Source organism: Porites lutea, chromosome 14, assembly GCF_958299795.1.
Source record: "Porites lutea chromosome 14, jaPorLute2.1, whole genome shotgun sequence".
Lineage (NCBI taxonomy): Eukaryota > Metazoa > Cnidaria > Anthozoa > Scleractinia > Poritidae > Porites > Porites lutea.
In genome coordinates, this window is record NC_133214.1 from 20,828,994 (window position 1) to 20,850,544 (window position 21,551).

General features: G+C 39.9%; 2 protein-coding genes and 1 pseudogene across 2 annotated transcripts in view; 2 read left to right on the top strand and 1 right to left on the bottom strand.

The window, feature by feature from the left end:
• Positions 1–21,551, top strand: part of LOC140923844 (solute carrier family 35 member F5-like) — a 57,618-nt gene that overhangs the window by 15,413 nt on the left and 20,654 nt on the right. The window lies entirely within an intron of this gene.
• Positions 651–5,434, top strand: LOC140924968 (uncharacterized). Its single transcript, XM_073374936.1, has 4 exons — positions 651–700; positions 1,684–1,744; positions 2,924–3,348; positions 4,799–5,434. The coding sequence occupies exons 1-4, from the start codon at positions 651–653 to the stop codon at positions 5,313–5,315; spliced, it is 1,053 nt and encodes a 350-aa protein (XP_073231037.1). The 3' UTR covers positions 5,316–5,434.
• On the bottom strand, positions 11,879–17,631 carry LOC140924969 (ectonucleotide pyrophosphatase/phosphodiesterase family member 5-like; annotated as a pseudogene).

Sequence of the window (21,551 nt, forward strand, 5' to 3'; positions counted from 1 at the left end):
ACATTTACTGAATTCTACCTGAGCATAACTTTCTCGTTACGAAGGCAAAAGTTCTGTTGCAATTTTTACTGATCTATAGGTGGTTTTCACATTACGTCATCGCCGCCATGCTGGTGGACGGTAAACAAAAGATCGCTCATTAGCTCGCTTTGTTTGTCCACCAGCATTTGTTCATTTCACCATTGTTATTTGTGTCTCCCGAGATTGCATGAAAACCACCTATTAAAATCAATCAGGTTAAATGACCGAGCAAACGTTTAAGAAAGTTCAAACTGCTTATTTAATTGGCTTTTAAAACATCTGATATATTTCCGTGGCGAGTTATCATGACGAATCGTCTGCAAAAGATGTCTGTAAATCGGTAGAATAAAGGTATTTTGACACCTGACTCATCTCAGATGTCTCCCTGTATGAACTTGATTTTTCTTTTCCGTTAAAGTAACTCGGTGAAGCCAATGCTTACATTAGCTTGGGCGACTTGTGTGTATGGGTTTCCCACGCCTAACATGCTTCATCACTAGCATACAGGCAACATGCTAGATTTTCGAAGAAGTCCTTCGTCCTAAAAAGCTCGGTGCGCGTGCTCTTTGCTGTGAAAGTGAAACTTGTCAGAGGTCGAGTTGTGGCTAGTCTAGCAACATGAGCGCAAGATGTTAGAAATCGAGATGGAGAGAAGGAAGTTTCAAAAGTTCCCTACTAGGTTTAACTTTACGATAACAAGACACGTACCAATATTTCGAGGTATCTCCTGTGTGTACTTTTAAAAATTCCCTTCTTAAATGGAATGATCGTCGTCCGCTCTTTTCGCATCCAAAATTCACTAATGACCATGTTGTGCTTAATGCCGGAAGTAGAGTCGACCTTGATTTGGAACAACTCTGCATGAAACCCGCTTCAATATTTCGTCGAAAATAATTGAGTCGTTTGTCTACTTTCATGTATATTTCCCAATCTGGAAGTCCATTTACTCTAACCTGCATTTTAACAACACCAAACTGAAACTGTTTAGATAAATTGTTGATGAATACTATAAGCCCTTGTATAGGAAGTTCTTTAAAATTATGTACATTTATAGCCAATGAAAAAGCTTCGATCTGTTGACGTCATTCAATTGGAAACAAGTCACGCTCATGAATCAGTCGCCCTCAAGCCGGTATCTACAATTATCGGTCAAAATTGTTGGGAAAACTGCTACTTACTTTGGCCTGTTTCTCGGTATGGTTTCAGGATCGGATATATATATACTCGGCTAGATATATACTCCTCCAAAAGAAGATAACATCCATGGCAGCAATATGTTTCGCGTGTTCTTGCCGATCTCTTCCTTTCAGTTTTAGTCAGAACTTAGCTATTTGACTTGTTCGGGCGATTCTTGTTTTTGAGTTCACTCGTGCACCTCGTGAATAAACTACATTAGAGCCGCCGCACCTAGAAACTGGCTTTGAAAGATTGTGCTAGCATTATTTTTGGCATAATTCGTCACTACGAGCGTGCACTTTTGGCTAGTTTCATGCAGCCAATGTTTTTTTGGGCTGAGATCAGTGTTCCATGCAATTTTGAGAAACAAAGTCAATCTTTTGTCTGCTTATTGTCACATTCATGGGATCTATTAAAGCACTTTCAATATACAGAGACCCCAGGTGGCTACAGTTGATGTTATTTTTTGGTATCTTTTCCTTGTAGTGGAAGCAATGAAGCTGTAAGACATCCAGTTGCTTCAGCGAGAGCGCTCACGGAGCAAGGGGTAGGTGACATTTTTCTTTTTTAAAGACTGGCTTCTATCAGCATGGTATTAGTCTTCGAGACCTACACTAGACTGCTGAGAGAAAGAGTTCTTTCCGGATCCAGGTTCTCAGTGGTATAGACTTCAAGTACTCTCTAATTTTATCACAATAGAATGGGGAGAGGTCACAAAAGCTGTACCCAGTTAACTGTTCTTAAATGATGAATCTGTGTGTACTCAGCAAACACTACACAAAAAACGGATCAGTTAGTCCCCCGCGGTTGTACTTTAAGTTGGAACTTTTGCGTGGGAATGTGCCGCTGGGACCTTAGAACCCCTAGCTTATACCAGACCTAGTTCACCTAACTTTGCTATCCTATACTTGACCAAACTTCTCAAATCCCTTCCTATCCTAGAGTCGCTTTTTTCCAGAAACTACTGGGGTCATCGCTTTCTTTGCTAATAAACTGAGTTGCGGGTAAATTTAATTTTCCGATTTCATTATTTTTCTAGTGTCAGTCCCCGTTTTTCCCAGTCCTCGACCAATTGACCAGTTTTTCCTTGGAAATGATACACCCTATTCTAGATCCAAACCAGGGGTGTAGCGTCCATACACGCACACATGCCCGTGAGAACACCTGCACTGATCTGTATAATATCAGTACTTTTTCCCTGATTTCCAGGAAGTATTTTAATCATTAAATCGGGATTACTGATAAATCTCTTTCGCATTATAATGGTGTCTTTACCCTTCTGCAGGGTGGACATCTCGCCCTTTGTTTGTAACCCTTGATGGCGTCACCGTTTTCCCTTTTTTCCGTTAACATTGCACCCTACCGATAACACTAGAGATGTAAATTAAATAACTAAACATTGCATTTTCCTCCGTATATATTTACTGAAATATCCTGCCAAATACGTAGGAAATGGCTTTTCTGAGCCCTAAATTTGAAAACATTTCCGGTGGAGCATGTCCCCAGACCTCCCTAGTTTGCAGTACCGTCGAAGGTCCAACCTTTCTTTCCTCACGCTACGCCCCTGCAAACTCCCTGATTTCTGCACCTTATCCCAGACTAAACTGCTTGAAAACCATACCCTTCACAGCGGCACATACCTATGAGCCCATATATAGTAGTACTCCCCAGTCTATGTCCTTCTAAGAAAAAAAAGAATCTTTATCATTTCTTTTACTTACTGCAGGCGATTGTGTGTCAACCCACCGAGGAAGTTGATCATCCCATTCATGTGAGAGAGCTGAGAGAAGAACAAAATCCTCAACAGCCTGGTGCCATACGAGGGACTCAGAATGGGCTGATGGGTCCCCAGGGTATACCACCTTTGGTAGCTGTGGTATCAAGATACCCTGATCTCCTGGTGGAGCTACCTGTGAAGGTTATCCAGTTGCACTCAGGGAGTAGCCAGGCGATGCAGTATAACGCTTTTGACATGCAACCATATCGTGAGCTGGACAGAGGAAGACTGCGGGTCAACGAGGGGGCAAGACCACAAGCACGCCAGAATGGAACCAGGTACTCTGTCGAGGAGACCAACCAATTTCACGAGCAGGCCCAAGAAGATGAACGCATGGGTGCAATTTCTCTTCCTCTGCAGATAATAATTAACAGGTTAGTACGCTTACGGTGCATATGGCGCAGCTGAGGGTCCGTACCTAGTAATCTGGTGAACCTGCCGAGATGGCAAATTTGTTGCAGTTCAATTTCTTTTGATAGTATACTGATGTCTGATTAGTTTACGCGTTAGAACCTCTTTTTTATCTTTTGGTTCATCATCTCAAACGGTCCAGCGGTCCGTTCCTCTCCAAAGATCCAACATTAATTGACTGGCTCAGAAACTTGTAGTTGTTTGCATTCGGGAAAGAGGTTTTAGTTTTGCAGATAACATAATAAAAGTATAAGTCCACAAAATAAAATGGAATGGTTTGTTAACTAGGACGCTGGATCTTAATCGTTCTTCAGATTTTGATTTGAGTATTTGAATTCCGGGGGAGGGGGGCACTCCCCATAATGGCCTATACGGGCAGGCTCCGCCCGAAAGGGGTACCTTTTTCAGGCCTCAGGTATATGAAAGGGTAGGGATTTTACTCGTTGAAGTATATGAAAGGGTAGGGAAATCTCAGCCTAGTCTCTAGTCGTTCTCTCTTGATCCGTTGTCCGCGCGAAGTCTGGGAGAGAGCGGGCGGTGACGTCACAGCTCATGGTAGAGTTCAGAAAGGACCGAGCCGAAAACGCCTGGGGACTAGGCTGGGGAAATTTGTCATTTGGGTCTGTGAAAGGGTCCAAAAGGGCTAACAGATGAATTTTATGGCTTTATAAAGTCGAGAAAACGTTCTATTTGGTTCCTATTGAAAAGACAAGCATTAACAGCAGTTAAAAGGATGTAAAGTTCTAAACAAGGTATGTGAAAATGGTACCATTTGTCAATAGAAGGTATACGAAAGGGATACTTTTTTCGTGAAAAATGGTATATAAACGGGGTATGGGGTTGGACCTCGGGGCGGAGCCTCCCCGTATAAAAATTTGTTAAGTACCCCACTCCGGAATTTGAATTCGGGGGTTTCGAGAAACGAGAAGGTTAAGGTCCCTAGTGGCGGGGATTGAGGAGAGACTATATTTGCTTCTATAACTTCGATAATCCTCTCAGTTACTTCTAATTCTTTGTCCTGCGAGTTGTAATGTATGTTTTTCTTACATATTCATTATTTTATCTTCATATTACATGGGTTTACAACAAACCAACTAAATAATTTGTAAGCTCAATTGGTTGGACTGCGCTCTACCGACATCCCAGAGGTCCAAGCCTGAAATTGTTAGGCTTTCTTCCCGCAACTGCTTTGTAAAAGTTGCTTCCTAGTAAAATGATTTTCTTTACATTTAATTCTCTATTCCGCAACAGTTCTAATATATGTTCATACGTTCATTATTTGATTTGTTAGCCACTGTTTCAAATTCTTTTTTTCTTTTTGGCAGATATTAAAAATTGCTCATGAAAAACCACACTCAACATTTTACAGAAAATAATTATAACAAAATGATAAGATGATTTTCATTTCCATAGGTTAAGTCCTCCAGAGCCAAAGTCATCCATTGGTCAGAACTGTGGTGGAAAATATATTTGGAAGATAGAGCATTTCTCTCAGCACCTCCAGGATGCTCTCAATGGAATAATAACATCACTTGAGAGTCCTCCAATTTACACAGGCCTACAAGAATACAAGTTCTTCATGCGCATATTCCTAAAAGGCGTTAATGGTGGAGATGGAAGACACATAGGCCTTTTTGTTGGCATGATGAAGGGAGAATACGTTACTGTTCTGAAATGGCCCTTCTGTGGACGAATCTCTCTCACCATCAAGGATCAAAGCACTGATGTTCATGGCTTCCGCAACGATATCAGTGGCACTTTCATGGCCAATAGAAATCCGGGAGCTTTTCAGAAACCTGCCGCCGCCGAGAGCGGATACACCACCCTGTATGGCTACGCAGAGTTTGCGCCCGTCGCCACGGTTTGTACCCAACAGTACTCTAAAGATGACACAGTGATGGTCAAGATTGAGATCCATAAAAACATCTAAACCGTCATTTTCCTTCTAAGGGAGCGTAACTTCTTGGCTGTAAAAACTCCATAAAAGAATTTTTACGTTTTATAAAACAACATATGAATACAACAGTCAAGTAGAAAAACTGCAAGAATGATAGCCACTAGTTTTGTAATAACGTTTTTATACAGAAATGTTAGTGCATTTAAATATATAGCCGCTATTGTATTAGTTCTTAGATGAGTTTATAATTCTTTGTGATTTTTTTTTTTACAATTCTACTCAATACTTCTTTAGTAATGATATGTCTAACGACAAAAACTATAAACTAAAACTATACTAAGAGCTTATGCCAGTCCCGAAGGAGGGGTACTTCCTAGTAATAGGCTAATGGGGATGCGCCGCTGGATGGAGTCACATGTTTTCATGACTGGATTGACTATAATGGGGTTGCATTATTATTAGAGTTACTAGGATGGGATAGCATATTTTTGGGCTTTGGGGAATCTGAAAATTCAGGTAGGTAGGGATTTAAAAAATGGTAAGATTTTTACTTCTTTAGGTTTGACCTAAAGTGTCAATTCCTTTCAGGATGACCTACAGTGAAACCTCTATTAAGCGGACACCTTCGGGACCTTCCCAAATGTCCGCTTAATAGAAGGTGTCCGCTTAATAGAGGTTGTAAAAAATTGCGCAATGTTTTGTAACGATCAACATTCAACGGTTACTCTGTACTGTGGTAAAGTTGCATGTTGTTAAAGAAGTTATCCAGAGTTCAAATTCACTACCTTTCATTACTAACTTTAATTTGTTTGTAAATGCAAAAACATTAACTGACTTCAGTACGTATTTCAAGGACGTAATCCAATACTACTATTGTCAATTCAGTCCGATGTCCGCTTAAAGGGGCTATGTCAGCTGGAGAGCATGCGCTCTGAGATTATGGAAATTACTTTCAACTGTCAAAATTCTATTGTTTTTAACGCGTGACTTTCTCCATGTGCGCTCTGAGGTTATGCAAATTACTTTCAACTGTCAAAATTCTATTGTTTTTAACGCGTGACTTTCTCCATCTTCTCTGTCACGTCCAAGGCTCCGAATTTAGAGAGGTTAACAAGCGAAATGGGTTTAGATAAGGGGTATTTCGATAGAATTCACGGAACGTTTTTTCTCTGGTTATGCTAGATCAAGAATAAAATTGTGACGACAATTTTACTTGTAGTTTTGAAGTAAAAACGCATGCCATTCATAAAATAGAGCGCAAACAAAAATTCAACAACAACATATTGTCTTATTCAATAAAATAAATCGAACAGGCTGATCGAAGTTGTATTTTACAAACGAACTACAAAAGACGCTAGACCGAAGATAAAGACCAACACTGTTTCAAATCATTAACAATTAGACTTGTCTGTCGCTAGTGATTTTATAATTTAGATGCTGATAGAACAAGAGACATCAAGTCTTTGTTTTGATCTTAGGGAAACATACATTATCGCGCAAAATTGTTCGATCGTGCCGAATCACCGCGACGTCGAGAAAAACAGAACCAAGCATCATTGGTATACTACTCCACTATAAGCAGGCCGTTGATAAAAAGGGAAAATAAACTCTGCTATTTTCCAAAAATATGCTCGAACACAAACAGTTCAAAAACATGACATTTACAGGATCTAACTCGTACTAACGTGCCTCTCTAAGTCCGTTGAGAACAACCTGGACGAGCAAACGGTCGTGTTTATCTTTGCTGTGAATCCAGATAAATACAAGAAGGAATCTAGCCGAATTTTATAATGTTTTCTTCGCCAGGAGTTTAGTTTCGTCACGAAACTCATGGCCTGATGCTCTTGTAATCGTTTACAAAAAACGGCCACCGCCAACTCGATAGCCGCTTCATTATATGTCCACATACTTTGAGCACAAGAAAAATCCAAGAGCCAGCAGCCTCTAAAATAACTCAATAGAAAGGTTCTGTGAACTATAGGGAAGATTCCATCAAAGATTCCATCGCTCACTGTGGAGTAGCCGTCATTAACTCTGCCATTACAACGGCCGCTGATAAGAGGTCACAGTAAATCCACGTAAAAACATTCCACAGGCGAATAATTTCAAAATAACGCCAAAAAATCATTCTGTAATCACCATAGAACGATTCTTAATACAAAACTTCGCTATCTATCGAACGATGGCTGAGATTTAGACAGATAAAAACAGCCTTCCAAAATCTCCGACAGAACTTGAAAAAGTTGGGCTGTCTTTTTCAAGTTTGTTTTCATTGGCTCGCGCATGCGTGTGGGGTGACATAGCCCCTTTAATAGAGGTTTTTAACAATAGAAATTGGCCAAATACAACTTAGTTTAGTGTCCTCGTCCGCTTAATAGAGGTGTCCGCTGAATAGGGGCTCGTTATAAAGGGAAATATCAGACGCTCGTTTCGGGACCAGGCTTAGTGTCCGCTTAATAGAGGGTGTCCGCTTAATTGAGGGTCCGCTTAATAGAGGTTTCATTGTGGTTAAAAGGCTTTACAAGTAGGATGCATAAACAGAAAGCGACTAAGTTGATATCGCGAAAATTACATTTTCCCAAAAGTGACTAAGATGGAGTCCATATTTGGCTACAGAATAGACTATAATCGAGTAGGGGTTCTGAGAGGCCAGCGGCACGTAACCAGCAGAAATTAACCCAAGTAACCCCCTCCTGGGGGGAGCCAGTAATCGACTCCTGTTAAGAGTAATCAGCATCAAATTCACACTTTTTTATATGTTTTTGTAAAGTCGGTTAAAGCGGTTACCGACCCTAGCTTGTGTTGATGTGCAGTCGAAAGAGATCTCTTAAATGCTACACCTGCAATAGCATGCGAACGGCAAACGTTTCTCCTCGCTCATCGCCGCTGATGGACCTTTCGTTCCTCCTCGCGAAACGTCACTCAGTGGCGATGAGCGAGGAGAAACGTCAGCCGTTCGCAGGCTACACATGGAAATACCTACAATAATCGTTTTAGTCTTAGCCGAAATGGTTAACTGCATAGTCTATTTTTTTTTTACTAGAAAATCACCTTGTTTATCGTTATTTTTGCGAGGCAGCAATGACCGTGATGTTCATATATGAATGGAAATGTGTAACACTGGTTTGCATTCATACTAATATCGCATCGATTTGAATATGATGCTGCGTAGTTACAGAAGGTGATAATTGTTTGTTGATGTAGAAGCTAGGCTGGACGTTTGTGTAGGGATTGTAGGGTATCAGAGACAGAAGTGAAAGTTTCCAGTTATTTTCTCACTGAAGACTTATATTCCACAATGTAGTCATAGTGTATAGCTGTAAATTATGAAGGGGGTGGCGAAAGGTTTTCTCAGATATAAAATGCCACGTCATTTTAAAAACATCGGCACTTGTCATTTTATGTTCCAATGAAGGAGGTGAAAGCGCGCTTCCGTCTCTAGGGAGTGGTGCTTGCCGTGGAGATATTTTCTATTGCGAAAAGGTTTGATGGAGATGATTTAATACCATGATTCTCCTTTAAAGACTAAACTTTGCTTCTTTCGCCATCCCTATTTTAAACAAGAAAAAGGCTTTCGTAAGTTAAAAAGTGAGTAAAAAACGCTCACCTATTGTGTAGTATCGCTTGTAGTGTCTTAAATCAATAAAGCAAACGTGAAACGTTACGCATTATTTCTTTTATTATTCGAACTGCACGTACAATTGATTTGATAATATAAGAAGCTTGTTTGATTTCAGTCTGTTAGTTGGCCATCAATGACCAAAGATCAACATGTAAATAGTCCCTGACTTCCCTTCTTCTTTCATCCTTTTTTTTACAGAAAAGATTCGTCCCAATGATCCCAGCTCACCCCATCCCGTCCGGGCCCCACCTCACTCCACGCTCCGTTTCTCACAGTTCTTCCAAACAAGTTCTTAGGAAAAAAGAAACAGTTTATGGTAACTAAGTAAATACTACTTCATCTGTAATATAAAGGCCAGCAGTCCTTTTCACCGCCAGGGTTCAAGACATGAGTTCCGCTAGAGCCCACCGTACCTCGAAATTAAAAAAAAACTTTGACACTTTTGTAGACAAAAGAAAATATATATTAATATAATCATGAGACTAGGGTAATGGTCACCAGAACCAAGGCACGTATTCTGGAAGGCTTCCAGACGAGGAAACTGACAGGAAACAAGGGAAACGTGAGGTATAATGGGATGGAGAAGGATGGTCTGGTGGCTCTCGGGGACGAGAATGTGGTTTCCTTCAGCTCAAATAAGGGGGGGGGGGGGGGGGGGCGGTGCGGGGTTCACGTTGGATGGTGGGGTCTTCCCTTCCAAGGCTGAGGTGTTTCTATTGTTGTTCAACCGTACGGCTAGGACCATTTCGGGATGAAAAAATAGTCCATGAAAAAAACAAAATCCTATAAGATCTTTTATAACAGGCCAGGAGCCCATGAACAGGCCTGTTTGTCCAGATGTTTCCTTTTATGATTAAAATCTTGCTGCATAAAGAAGAATAGTGCATTTATTGTAATCTCTAAGCCTTTTCCTTGGCTGTGGGAGATCTGGGTACGAGATTACATTTAAGTATCATTTGCGGATATATTTCTCCTTGACGATTGACTTTGTTACATTTTTGCTCAATTTTGGAATTTTCTCACGCAGCGAATCTTTACATACCCGACTATCCTACGAGTAGCTGTGCCCCTCCTCCACTCCCGCAGAGAAAATGGGGTCCTCCACTTCCACTGTCTCTCCCGGGGAGGGTACGGCTACAGGTAGGCTAGTCTGAGTGTTTCACGGGTCTTAGTGACAGGTAAGAAAGGATCCGTTGTGTTCATTGTGTTGTGTCTGAGAGAACCCCCTCCCCATCCTTTAGACTTGATCTGATATCATTCATTGTTTTCAATACCCAAGGTGTCAGAAGATTTTCTTTCTTTCTTCTTTCTCCTCAAACATATGTCCAAGAGTCATTCAGAGCCTAAGGGGGTCCCCGAAGGTCAGATTTTAACCCTAACGTGAAGTTACCGTTCAGTGTGATGGTCTTGAGGCGTTTTCTCGTTGCTTCGTAGTTTGTTGTCGCCGCTTCATGGCTCAAGAATGTTTCAAGAGAAATATGGTAGCAATGCCCTGGAGCTAAGGTGTGTTTTCTAGTGATGTTAAGATCCTCGATGTCCTATAATAAAGTGGTAAAATGTTTTTTCCTTTTGGCTGACAAGTGAAAATTAGCAATCAAGGCTACTGAACCAGGCAATAAATAAGTCTTAATGGTAACACGACAGAGTAAAGCCCATCAACCAGTGAGTGAATAAACTAAAAAGAACCAAAATATTGAATTGCTTCACAATAAATCATGTTTTCACAATACCTTTGCACTGTACAATACTTGCTCCCAATTTCATCGGATATATAACCTTATAATACATTAAATTATTATCTCCAATAGTCGATTATAAAAGCAAACATTAAGACACTTGCTTACATTTATAAACGATGAAACAAGAGTAAAGACAAAGGATGGAAGAGTAGACATATTTAGGTAAATAGAGATAAATTGATTGCATTAATGAGAAATGTGCAAAAGAGGCGAAAAGTCATAGTTAAGTTGCACTAATACACCTATTAGACAGGTGAGAGTCTACTAAATTGTACTTACTTTGTACACTTTTTATACTTAATTAACAACATTTACAAGAAATACTTGGACACAACATGTACTAATTTTTGTAATAACATCTGCAAAAAAAATTCAGGAAAAAAAGATATAAAATGTACAGTTATAAAAAACAATTTTCTCTAAAAAAAATAAAATAAATTTCTATAGTCTAACAAATTTTAACATCACGATGGGAGCCAAGGCTGTGTGGAAAAATTGTAGGGAGCCTGTGAAAATTATGCAGGGCACCCAGCATATGATCTTTATGCAAAAGTAGTAGTACTACCTTTTTTTTAAAGCAACATTGTAGGGGCTTTTTGGGGCTAAGGTAGCACAGCCTTGGGCCCAATATGGGATATTGACAATATTATCATTACTTTCAAACTAATCAATAAATTATAATACTACTCATGTTTACTTGACATCACTGGTCAATAACTCATTATTATTTTATTGTAAAGGAGATGGGTCATGGAATCTATTAAAATTCAAACAGTGGGGAGCGCCGACCGAATAATTAATTGAGTGGGACATTAAAATAACGTAAATAACAGCTCAAAACTTTAAAAGAACAGTTTTTCAAATGTTTTGTTGTCTGTAACATTATAAGTCTTGACCGGGAGACATATCCAGTTCAACTTGAAGCTGTAATTTTGTAATTTACCAGTAATTTTATCATTGAAGCTAAGTTCCATTCTGAGGAAGGGCATTTAATATTTGCAATATTAGCAAAATGCAGTAGAAAACTGTGACACAGCTCCTTTAACCCACATGGAAGTGTCTATAAATCAAACAATTCTGACGTTCCTAAGTCATATATATAGCCATACTGCCTTATTCTACAATGATTTTAGACACAAAAATGAGACAATACCATAACTCATTAACAAAAGAACTAAAACAGAAATTACACTGACTACTATCTGACAACACTGTATAATCGTGTTTGCGCTCCTTTAGCAGATGCTGCACTGCTTGTAATGAGCCATTGTTTGGCGCTGGTTCAATACCCAGTAAATGACACATAAGCTTTTTTTAGAGTATATAATCACATTTTCAAATGGCTCCGAAACAAAGCCTCCTTTGAATGCAGGTCCTTGGGCAAGAAAAAAGGGCTGCATATCAGGGAATTGGTTACTGTAGCCATGGTTACCACGACTGTCACTTTTCGACTTGTTTTTGTAATGGTCCATCCTTCTTCCGCAACAATGAAAATCGGCATGACACGTTGGTTATGCCTGTAATGAAACTCTTCAGGTATTTTTTCTTTAACGTATGTATATAGATGTGGAACAGTCTTGAGCTTTTGGGAAGTGTCATTCATAGTGGTGGGAATCGGTTGAGATTTCACAATCGATCATCGGAAATAATCGGATTGCTCCAATCGATCGATCGTCGATTATAATCGGAAAAATCTACCAGTAAGCATTCCAAGATTACATTGCAGCAGTTCAAGTGAGACTGACACGAAATCAACAAAACACACGTGCCACAAACCTTTGTTGGCGTATTTCGTTCTGCAGAGCCTACAGATTACCTTCGTCATATCCAAGTTTTCCTTTGTTTTGGGCCCTTCCTTCAGTTGATAAAAACCAAAATATTCCCGCACGTTTGACCTGGCGTTTCCAGGATAACGACAGATCTCCAACTCGGCCATTTCAGCCGCCATGTTAGACTCGTCAGCAAGATGTAAGGGAGGCAGGTCTGAGAGAGGACCCTGGAAATCGCTGCGATGTTGTTTCTTAATACCTTTCATTCGCTAGTGATAGTAGTGATACTACAAACGCGAAACAGTAAGCTTGTAATTTATGTTTTGGTTCAGTCGTTTCCGAAATGCAAAGCAGCTTAGCATGCCACATCTTTCAAATAAGCGTGGCGTATTTGAAGTGACAACAACACAGCGCGCAGGGTACGCAAAGGTAAACACCTTCAATCTTAGATTATATCTGCTGTTATGACTTAGAAGTTAGAAGTCCACGAAAAAGACAACTCACATAAACGTACATTTTTATTGATTTTAATACTTTTATTTGTCACCAATAAATTTTTAATTTTTCCGCGACAATCGATTATGAAAAAAGCATAATCGATTGTCGCGTCGCTTGAACTTTTCGATCAACTTTCGATTGTAATCGATCATCGGCCCACCACTAGTCATTCAACTTTCCTTTCTTGGGTAGAATATGAAAAAACACATTAGAAGCATGGTCTGCCCTGTTTGGATCAGTGACGAGTGTACACCAGTCTGATGGAATGTAATAATCCAGCTGGATAAGACGGGAGTTGTTGACATCTGCCATGCCATGGTCGCTTGTGATAATCAGGTTTACGTAAAATGGGTCATAAAAATACAATGGAAATATATTTAGATCCATGAGTTGTTACCTAATAATAATCTTATGGAACACGTAAAGAGTTAATACATCTTACCTTATAACATAACACAAGTAAATCGCGCGCTCTGATTGGTCAGTCAGCCACTACCATTTGCCCGTGGGTGCACGCCAAGAAACTGAGCTAGCGCGGTAAAATTTAGGCAAATTCAACAAATCTCCTCTCCTGACGGTAAAATACACCAATGAAATGCACAGATGAAAAGTGGAAGTTGAAGAAAATACTAAGCTGTCGTTTTGAAGGGAAAAAGACAAAAGATCAAGCGACAAATTTGCCCTGGATGAATGAATCACTGTTTTCCTCGCGCTAGAATCGGCTGAAGGAAAATCGAGCGAGCGAAGATTTAAGGTACATTTTGTGTGTTTTTTATAGAAGAGAACTCTATTTGAAATGTAAATTTATCAATTTAGCATTGTGTTATTGACTTTTTGATCAAGTTGATGCTAAATTCAAGCAAATATTTTAGGAAACACGCTCAAATTCTAGACAGCTTTGTTGTGAAGTTTTCATCGCATCGATTAAAAATTTTAGTTGAGTTTAAACGGGCACATTGCGCTGGAATAAGCGAATTTCATTTGAGTACAGAAACATTTGGGTTTTCAAATAAATTTTTCAAAAAATAAATTCTGTGTGTATTATTTTGTTCCTCAGTGTTCATTCATAACAGTCGTTCAGAGAACGGTCTAAAAACAACAGCTTCAGCGCCGGTGTGTCGGCGAATTTCAGTTGCAACTTTGACTTTCATAGCCGGATTTCCCCAGACAGATTTCGATACAAAGCTAGTTAATTTCTTTTTAAAATTAGTGTTACCTTTTATCCTTAAGGAATTACGGTCAAATTTTCTCATTTCTACTTTACGTTTATTTCAAAAATTGTCACATAAATAAGCCTGATAATTATTTTATTTATTTAGTTTTAGCTTAGTTTTTAGAGTCTTTTTGTTTATAGTAGCCTGATTCTCAGACGTCCGAGGTCGTTCGCGGTCCCTTTCGCTTCCCTCCCTCTCCCGACGGGAGAGGGAGGGAAGCGAAAGGGACCGCGAACGACCTCGGACGTCTGAGAATCAGGCTATGTTTATAGTTGCAGCTATAGTTTTCCCTCGAAGTTTTTACCCTAATATTAAGAGCAAGTAGACAGATGCCATTCAGAATAACAACGAAAAACGTTTTTGCAATTTACCTGAAGATGGAGAACGGTTGATTCAGCGAAAGAAATACTCAAAAGGCAAGTTTTTGAAAAACATAGAACGTGATTTGTTTAGGTGCGGGCAGATGGCAGCATACATGAACTAGAACCGATGACTCAACTGAAGGCAAATGGAAAATAATGTTTTTCTCTTTTGATTATGTTATAAAAGAAATGGTAAACGTTGCAGCTGTGCAACCATGGAGTTATGGATGCACTTGGGAGGTTTGCTAAGCACTCAAGAAGCTAGAGTCGCACTCCGCTATCGCCTCGTGCGACTCTTACGCTTCTTTCGTGCTTAGCAACCTCCCGCGTGCATCCATAACTCCATGGTTGCACGATGCACGTTTACCATTTCTTAAATATATATAATATATCACAAGCATTTACTAAAAGACATTCTCTTTATAATTGAATAAATCCAGTACCACAAATGAAGAGCAAAACAGTATGTTTTTTTCGTCCTTCGCCTATTTTGACCAACTTTACTGGCCCTCATCAGAGTGAATGGCCATTACAAGCATCACACACCATTGACAACAACACACAAATTTGAAAATTTGCATGTGCTACAAAGAAAGCTAGATGCCCGCACACTTTTACCGGCTGTGAGACCTAGTAGCCCTTTTCTGGCTAAAAAGAAGTCAGTTTAATTGAGCCCTGAGGCTGAATGCAGTTCAACATAATAATAGGCCTGGAGTGCTGACTTCCCCCAGAGTCAATAACTATACCACTTATTAACCTTGTCCATTTGGTCATTACAGGGAAATCTCAGACTGAGGTCAGACATTTCCCTGTAACGACCGAATGGACGAGGTTAATATGTTATTTATTATATGGTCTTTTCATTATGGACCTGAGCCTGCAATCAAGCTGGATAACTTAAAGAAAAAAAAAAAAAAAACGTCTCTTCAGTGAGTTGTACACTTGACCACGCGATACAGCTATGTGATACTGGTCAGTGGATACCCTATTTGACAGCTGTCAATTGACTATTACATGGATGTCCAGAAGGATGTTAGCCTGAGTATCAGGTGTTTCTGGGGGAAGGCCTAATACTCAGGCTATAGGGATTTCCATTAACAAGTTTAGCACAGATTTTATATGCCTTGGACAGCCAGCTAGTAATGCACAGCCAAATTTTAACACAAGAAAATAATGCCTGCTTAGCAGCGAATCAGAGCATGCATACTATTGTAGCCATTATAAATATGATACCTCATCTAGATTTAAACAGTCTTTAAAATGAAAGTTGGAGAACAACTGTGGCACAGTGGTTAGAGCATCCATCTAGTTTTGCTCCTTTTTGGAAGACAGCACCCAGAAAATGGCCCATTAACTATCTCTAAAAGGTGTTTTTCAGCAAAATGTCCAGGAGTGCAGTGATTTTGTTACAAATAGTTGTGGGCCCTGGGACTCCTCTTGTGAAAAATCATGAGACCTAGTCCAGAACCGATGAGTCCCAGTTGAAAAAACAAACAATCCTAAATTGGGACTTAATGTAACCAGACAGTTAATCTGACTCCAAAACTCTGTATTACAGTTTCCTGAATTTAAAATACACTCGTTCAATTGTAAAGCACAAGAAAGACAAACCAATATTCGTTGTTAAAAAGTAGCCACAAGAACAGCCGCAGAAACCACACGAACAGGATATTATACAAAAGCATCCTCAGATCAAATGATCAACCTTTGAATCCTACAAGATAAATGCCATGAATTATTTTGCGTCTTTGGGGATTTTTATGCATCAAAGATGCACAACGCAGAGGTAACAGAATCACTGGGAGTGTGAATGGGATATTCTGAACATAAAATCCATCATGTTGACATCTGATGGAGCATCATCATTGGCTTTAGTAGTGAATAACCCTAGGCATTGGGTATGATCTAGTCATACACAAAGTATCCTGGATCACTGATGTAATCTAAACCCAGCTAGTGAGGTCTGTGAAGCAGAGCTGGGATCCTTAATTGTTCTGGAACCACAATGGACTCAACAAATTACCAACCAGATTGGCCGATCCAACAATGGCTTCTTTACGGGCCAGTCATAGCACATGCGATGAACTCCAATCCTGATACACACAGCTGGGGACCCAGAACAAGAATATTTCGGTGCTCAGACTTGCAGACAGACTGAACCAGAGATTTAGTTTTGTTTATGACATAGGCCAGCAGTGCACAACGGCAAGGAGTGAAAGGGCTCCGTGATGCCACACCAGAAGTGTAATCAATCTTAAATAAACTTAATCATCGCGTACATAATTGTTGATGAAAGAATCGTAGTCAGCTGATGTCAACTTTTCACAGTAAACTGATTGATTTGGCTGTTATTTAAGATTAGATCTTCTTACCTGACTCAACAATCCTCGATTTCGTAAACTTTCCAACAGATATCCAGTGACATTAACCATTCTACGAATAATGCTTTTAATCCCTGGTGAATTGGGGCCAAATTTATGCCCACTGTGATCTGGCTCGTTAAAATAAGCGGCCAAAAAGCTTGGAGGATCATCCTGCTCTAACATTGTACATAAATAATCTATTCGTTTCTCGAAGGAAAGTGACCGATTATAGGGTAAATAGTGTGTAGGGTACTGGCCTTCTATTATCACCTCTGAACCAGGCCAAAACACCACAGCACTCTTCTTAAAAGCTTTTTGATTTGTGATCCACACCGGTTCTCCGTTCCACCATTTTGAATCCAAGTAATGCTTTGACACGGCATCTAAGTAGAAAGTGTCGTTTAAAACAGGATCGAAAAACGTATTTGCTACGATCCCGTGGCTTTACTCATAAAGTCCTGTAACTAATGTGAAATGATTCGGGAATGTCTTGGTAACAAAGGTATTGAGAAGGTGTTTCGCTTTGATGCCATTACTTGCGATAAAATTCAAATTTGGAGTATGAACTTTCTCCATGTAGTCCCACCGGAAACCATCGTACGAGACCAAAATTACAGTGGGTTGTGTCAGAACGATTCTCTTATTAATCGAGGCGAAGGCGTTACGATTAGGAAGAAATGAGAATAACATCAACATGTGGAATAATTCTAGCCTCATAATGAAAAACTTTCGGAACGGCACGGACAACGCTGTTCGTGTAGTTCGCGTACTCATTTCCAAGTCGTCCCTTGTATTTGCTCAGTCTAGGGAACGCGCGTGCGCGACCGGGTTATAAACAAGCTGGGAAGTCTATATTTCTCTTTTGAGAAAAGTGCGTGGGAAGGAATAATGTTTGATGTGCATAATCTGCGGCAACCGTGTCAGTCAGATCAACCAACTCATCAATCACAAACCCTAAAACAAGCGGGAACAAATAAGCGCCACCGTGAAGTGCCTGAAGTGCCTAATGTTACTCCAATATCTAGTGTCTGTGACGTCATAAGAGTTGAGCGCGCGCATAGACCGGTTCCATATTTAGCCAGCCAATCAGAGGCAGCGATCCTTACAAACAGTGTCTTGATTGGTCAGGGCTACCCCGCTTACTCTTCCGGTGACAAGAGACAAATGCAAAAGAAAACTATTCTACGATAATATTCTTGCACTATACAGTAGAGGACTATTGCAAGCATGAGTTTCCAAAGTAGCATTCTTTGTGCCGCTACTGGGACGACGATTAACAACCGGTAGGTTTATAAAGTAAATACAGTTTACCACCAGAGTGATGCGAAGCACTGTATACGTATGGGAAATTGTTGAGACCACGGTAGGTCTTTACAAAGTCGAGTCTTGAACGTGAAAACTGTTAAATTTTGACCACAATCAAAATTGTTTACGATATTTAAGAAAATGCTATTATTTCCATGACTATCAAGTAAGGGAAATAGTTAGTCTCCAACAGGATTCGTACCCGGTGGCCTTCCAGTTCTGTACGCCGGACGAGCACTCTATCCTCCGAGATTCGGAGACTCGTAGAGTATGGGGAAAACATACTCACTGTTTACAAGAACTTCAGACTGCTAGTATCAACCACTGGGTCGGAAGCTTCAGGGGCACCTAAGGACTATTCTCTGTAAAATATCTGTTCGGAGAAGCAAATATTGCTTAGAATTTTCTATCACTTGAGGACGGTTAAAAATCTCTAGATGACCATTCTTCTAATGTAAAATTTTCGAAGTTTATCTGATAAATTCCCTACGACTTTTTCAAAAAGTGGTTTGAATATATTTAGGAGGTGCCCCTGAAGCTTAGAATATGGTGATAAAATGTGACAAGAGGGGCGAGGCAAAAATGTTGTGAGAGTTGTAGCTAGTGCTTCAGGCATGTTGCAGGGAAACAAATGAACCGAGCGCGCCACAACTTGAAGGCGGGTCACGTTTGTTTTAAATGTTTATTTACATATTTACATCGTACCTGGCGAGCGAGGAGTGAAGTATAACTTCACATAACTCTTCTGTACGCAATCAGGTTTAACTTTCTCTACAGAGAAGCAGAGAAAGGCCGATTTTATACCAAAAAACTTTTGCAGACGCGCTTATTTCCTGCTTATTAGTACTGAGGGCAGGCCGAGATGCGGACGCCCATGGAAACACCTTATAGTTATGTTTTGGTTACGGCAGATCCGGCAAATGAGTAAGTTAACTGGTTTATCGCCTGAATTTTTAAGGTTAACTGTTATTTTCTAATATCTACCACTAAGGAGTATGGTAAGCAACCAACAGCAGAGTATTCACTTGCATTGGTTTTGGCTGGATGTGAAAGAACTTAGACGCAAAGTAGCAAATTGAGGAACCGCTTAACATAGTTATTAAATAGGATTTCGCAGTTTTGTTTAGCTCTGTATAATATATAAGGATATATGTCTCCACAGCATAATAGACTGCTATTTACAAGCATATCAATATGAGAATTCTATACTTTCAAAACTTACAAATCCGGCAGGCAAAATTCTTCGATAGAAATGTCATGGAATTCTCTCATGAGCTGTAAACAGTGTTTACAAGTGTTTACAAGTGACTGAAACACAAAATGAACATAAAATAACAAGCAAGGAACACTTGGTTCACCTTGTGACTGCGCTTTCCTGATTTTTCAGTTAATTGTGTTTCAGACAGAACAAACATTGGACCAAGCTAGTGATTCATGAACCAGCATATGAAAACGCGTGTGTAAATTTATAATATGAGCCTATTTTAACTTTATCAGAATGAAAGAAATAGGTCGACTTACTCTGACCTGCGTATTTATGGAGCTTAATACTGACATTTTGATAGTCGTTCGCCTCCCCATAATAAGTGAATATCCTTTCCCGCCATGTAGTTACAAACTTGATAATTACCAATGAGTCGTTACCGAATACCGAGAAGAGAATAATTGTACTTAAGAATAAAATGCGAAAAAGTAAAACCGAGTTCAATGATCGATGCAAATGCTATCTTTATTTTCTTTTAAGAGATACTACCGAGGGTCTAGTAAATACATCTCTGCTACATAAAAAGTTCAAGTCCACATTAAATTGTTTACTTTACCTTGCCTGTTCTTTGTCTACATTTATTTCAAGCATAACTTTCGTTATTCCTTCCCGCTTGATCGGTTATGCGCAAAAAATCCAAAGATTAACTGAATGCGGACAACGGGAGTGTTTCTTGCTTAGTGGACAGATTCTCATAAAAAGTCAACCTCCACGCTCACGCAGACACCTCATTATCAACTCTGTTTTAGTAACAAACCTTTCCGTTTCTGAAGGTAAAAAACCTTCCGTTAAGAGCATGTCGATGTTCCCAGCGCTAAGTATAAAACCGGATAGAATAATTTGTAGACGTCAATTTCAGTCACGCAAGACCATCCGTATTCGTTGCGTATTGGTTTCATAATTTCTTTAGTTTGCTGGGGGAAAAAAAGCAGAAAAACACTGAATACCCCTGTAGAAAAAATGAATGTGGATCTTTCCCTCCTTTTTGTGTTTCTTTGGCACTGCGTGCTTCTAATCGCCAGTGAGATTTTAATTCGGGTCATGTCGCAGCTAACTACTCAAATCAGTCGAATAAACTGTTTCCATTCTCTCACACGGTAGCATGGACAGAAATGATCAAATGATAACTTTGCTAAGCGCAAACTATTGAACAAATTTCTTTGTTTTCACTTTATTTTTTTTAGGTCTCATTGGTATTTTATACACGCGCTGAGTATGCAAGGAGCGTATCAGACTGCCTGTCAAATACATCCGAGCTTGCTGATTGGCTAACTTGTAAAAAAAAAAGTTCGTTGAGGGGCTACGGTCCCGGGGGGGGGGGGTACTCCTTTACAAGAGGCTAATAGGGATGTGCCACTGGATGGGGTCGCATTCTCACGACTGGAGTGACTATAATGGTGTCTCATTTTCAATAGAGTTACAAGAAGGGGGTCGCAAATTTTCGGATTTTGGGGGTAAGTAGCGATTCAAAGTGGGAAGATTCTCGGTTAAAAACCAGAAAGTTGTTGTTTATTAAATTTAACAATAAGCTCGCATTGACCGCATTACATTCCGCCGCTTGAAACCACATTGATAAGGTAGATGTATAAATAGAAAGTGACTATGTTCATGGGATCGCGAAAATTACATTTTCCAAAAAGTTACTAAGATGAGGTCTATAGTTGGCTAAAAAATAGACTATAATGGGCTAGGGGCTCTGAGAGGCCAGCGGCACATAACCAGCAACAGGAGCCAATAACCCTGCCAGCAAACATTAACCCAAGTAACGTCCTCCCCGGGGCTACGGTAAGGCTAGCCTGCGTGGCAGGCGTTCGAAAGGGAAGGGGAAGGGAATTAGGGCGCGAGACCACGCGCGAGGGAGGAGGGAGGAGGGGAATAGCAATAAAAGGGAGTGGTAGGCCTACACGACTTTTACCTCATGCCAAAATGCTGCTTATTCCTATAAAGTTATTTTTATCTGCTGGGTAGATTATACTCTGGAAGGTTCTACATTTATACTGAGCAAATGTGATTTTAGCCGCATGTTTCACACTGAGAGGTCATGACATACATATCGATTTGCTGTAGTTATTGTTTCTGGTCGCACGATTTGCCCTCTGAAGCAAGCACATTTTCTTTGACCTCTTTTGAAGC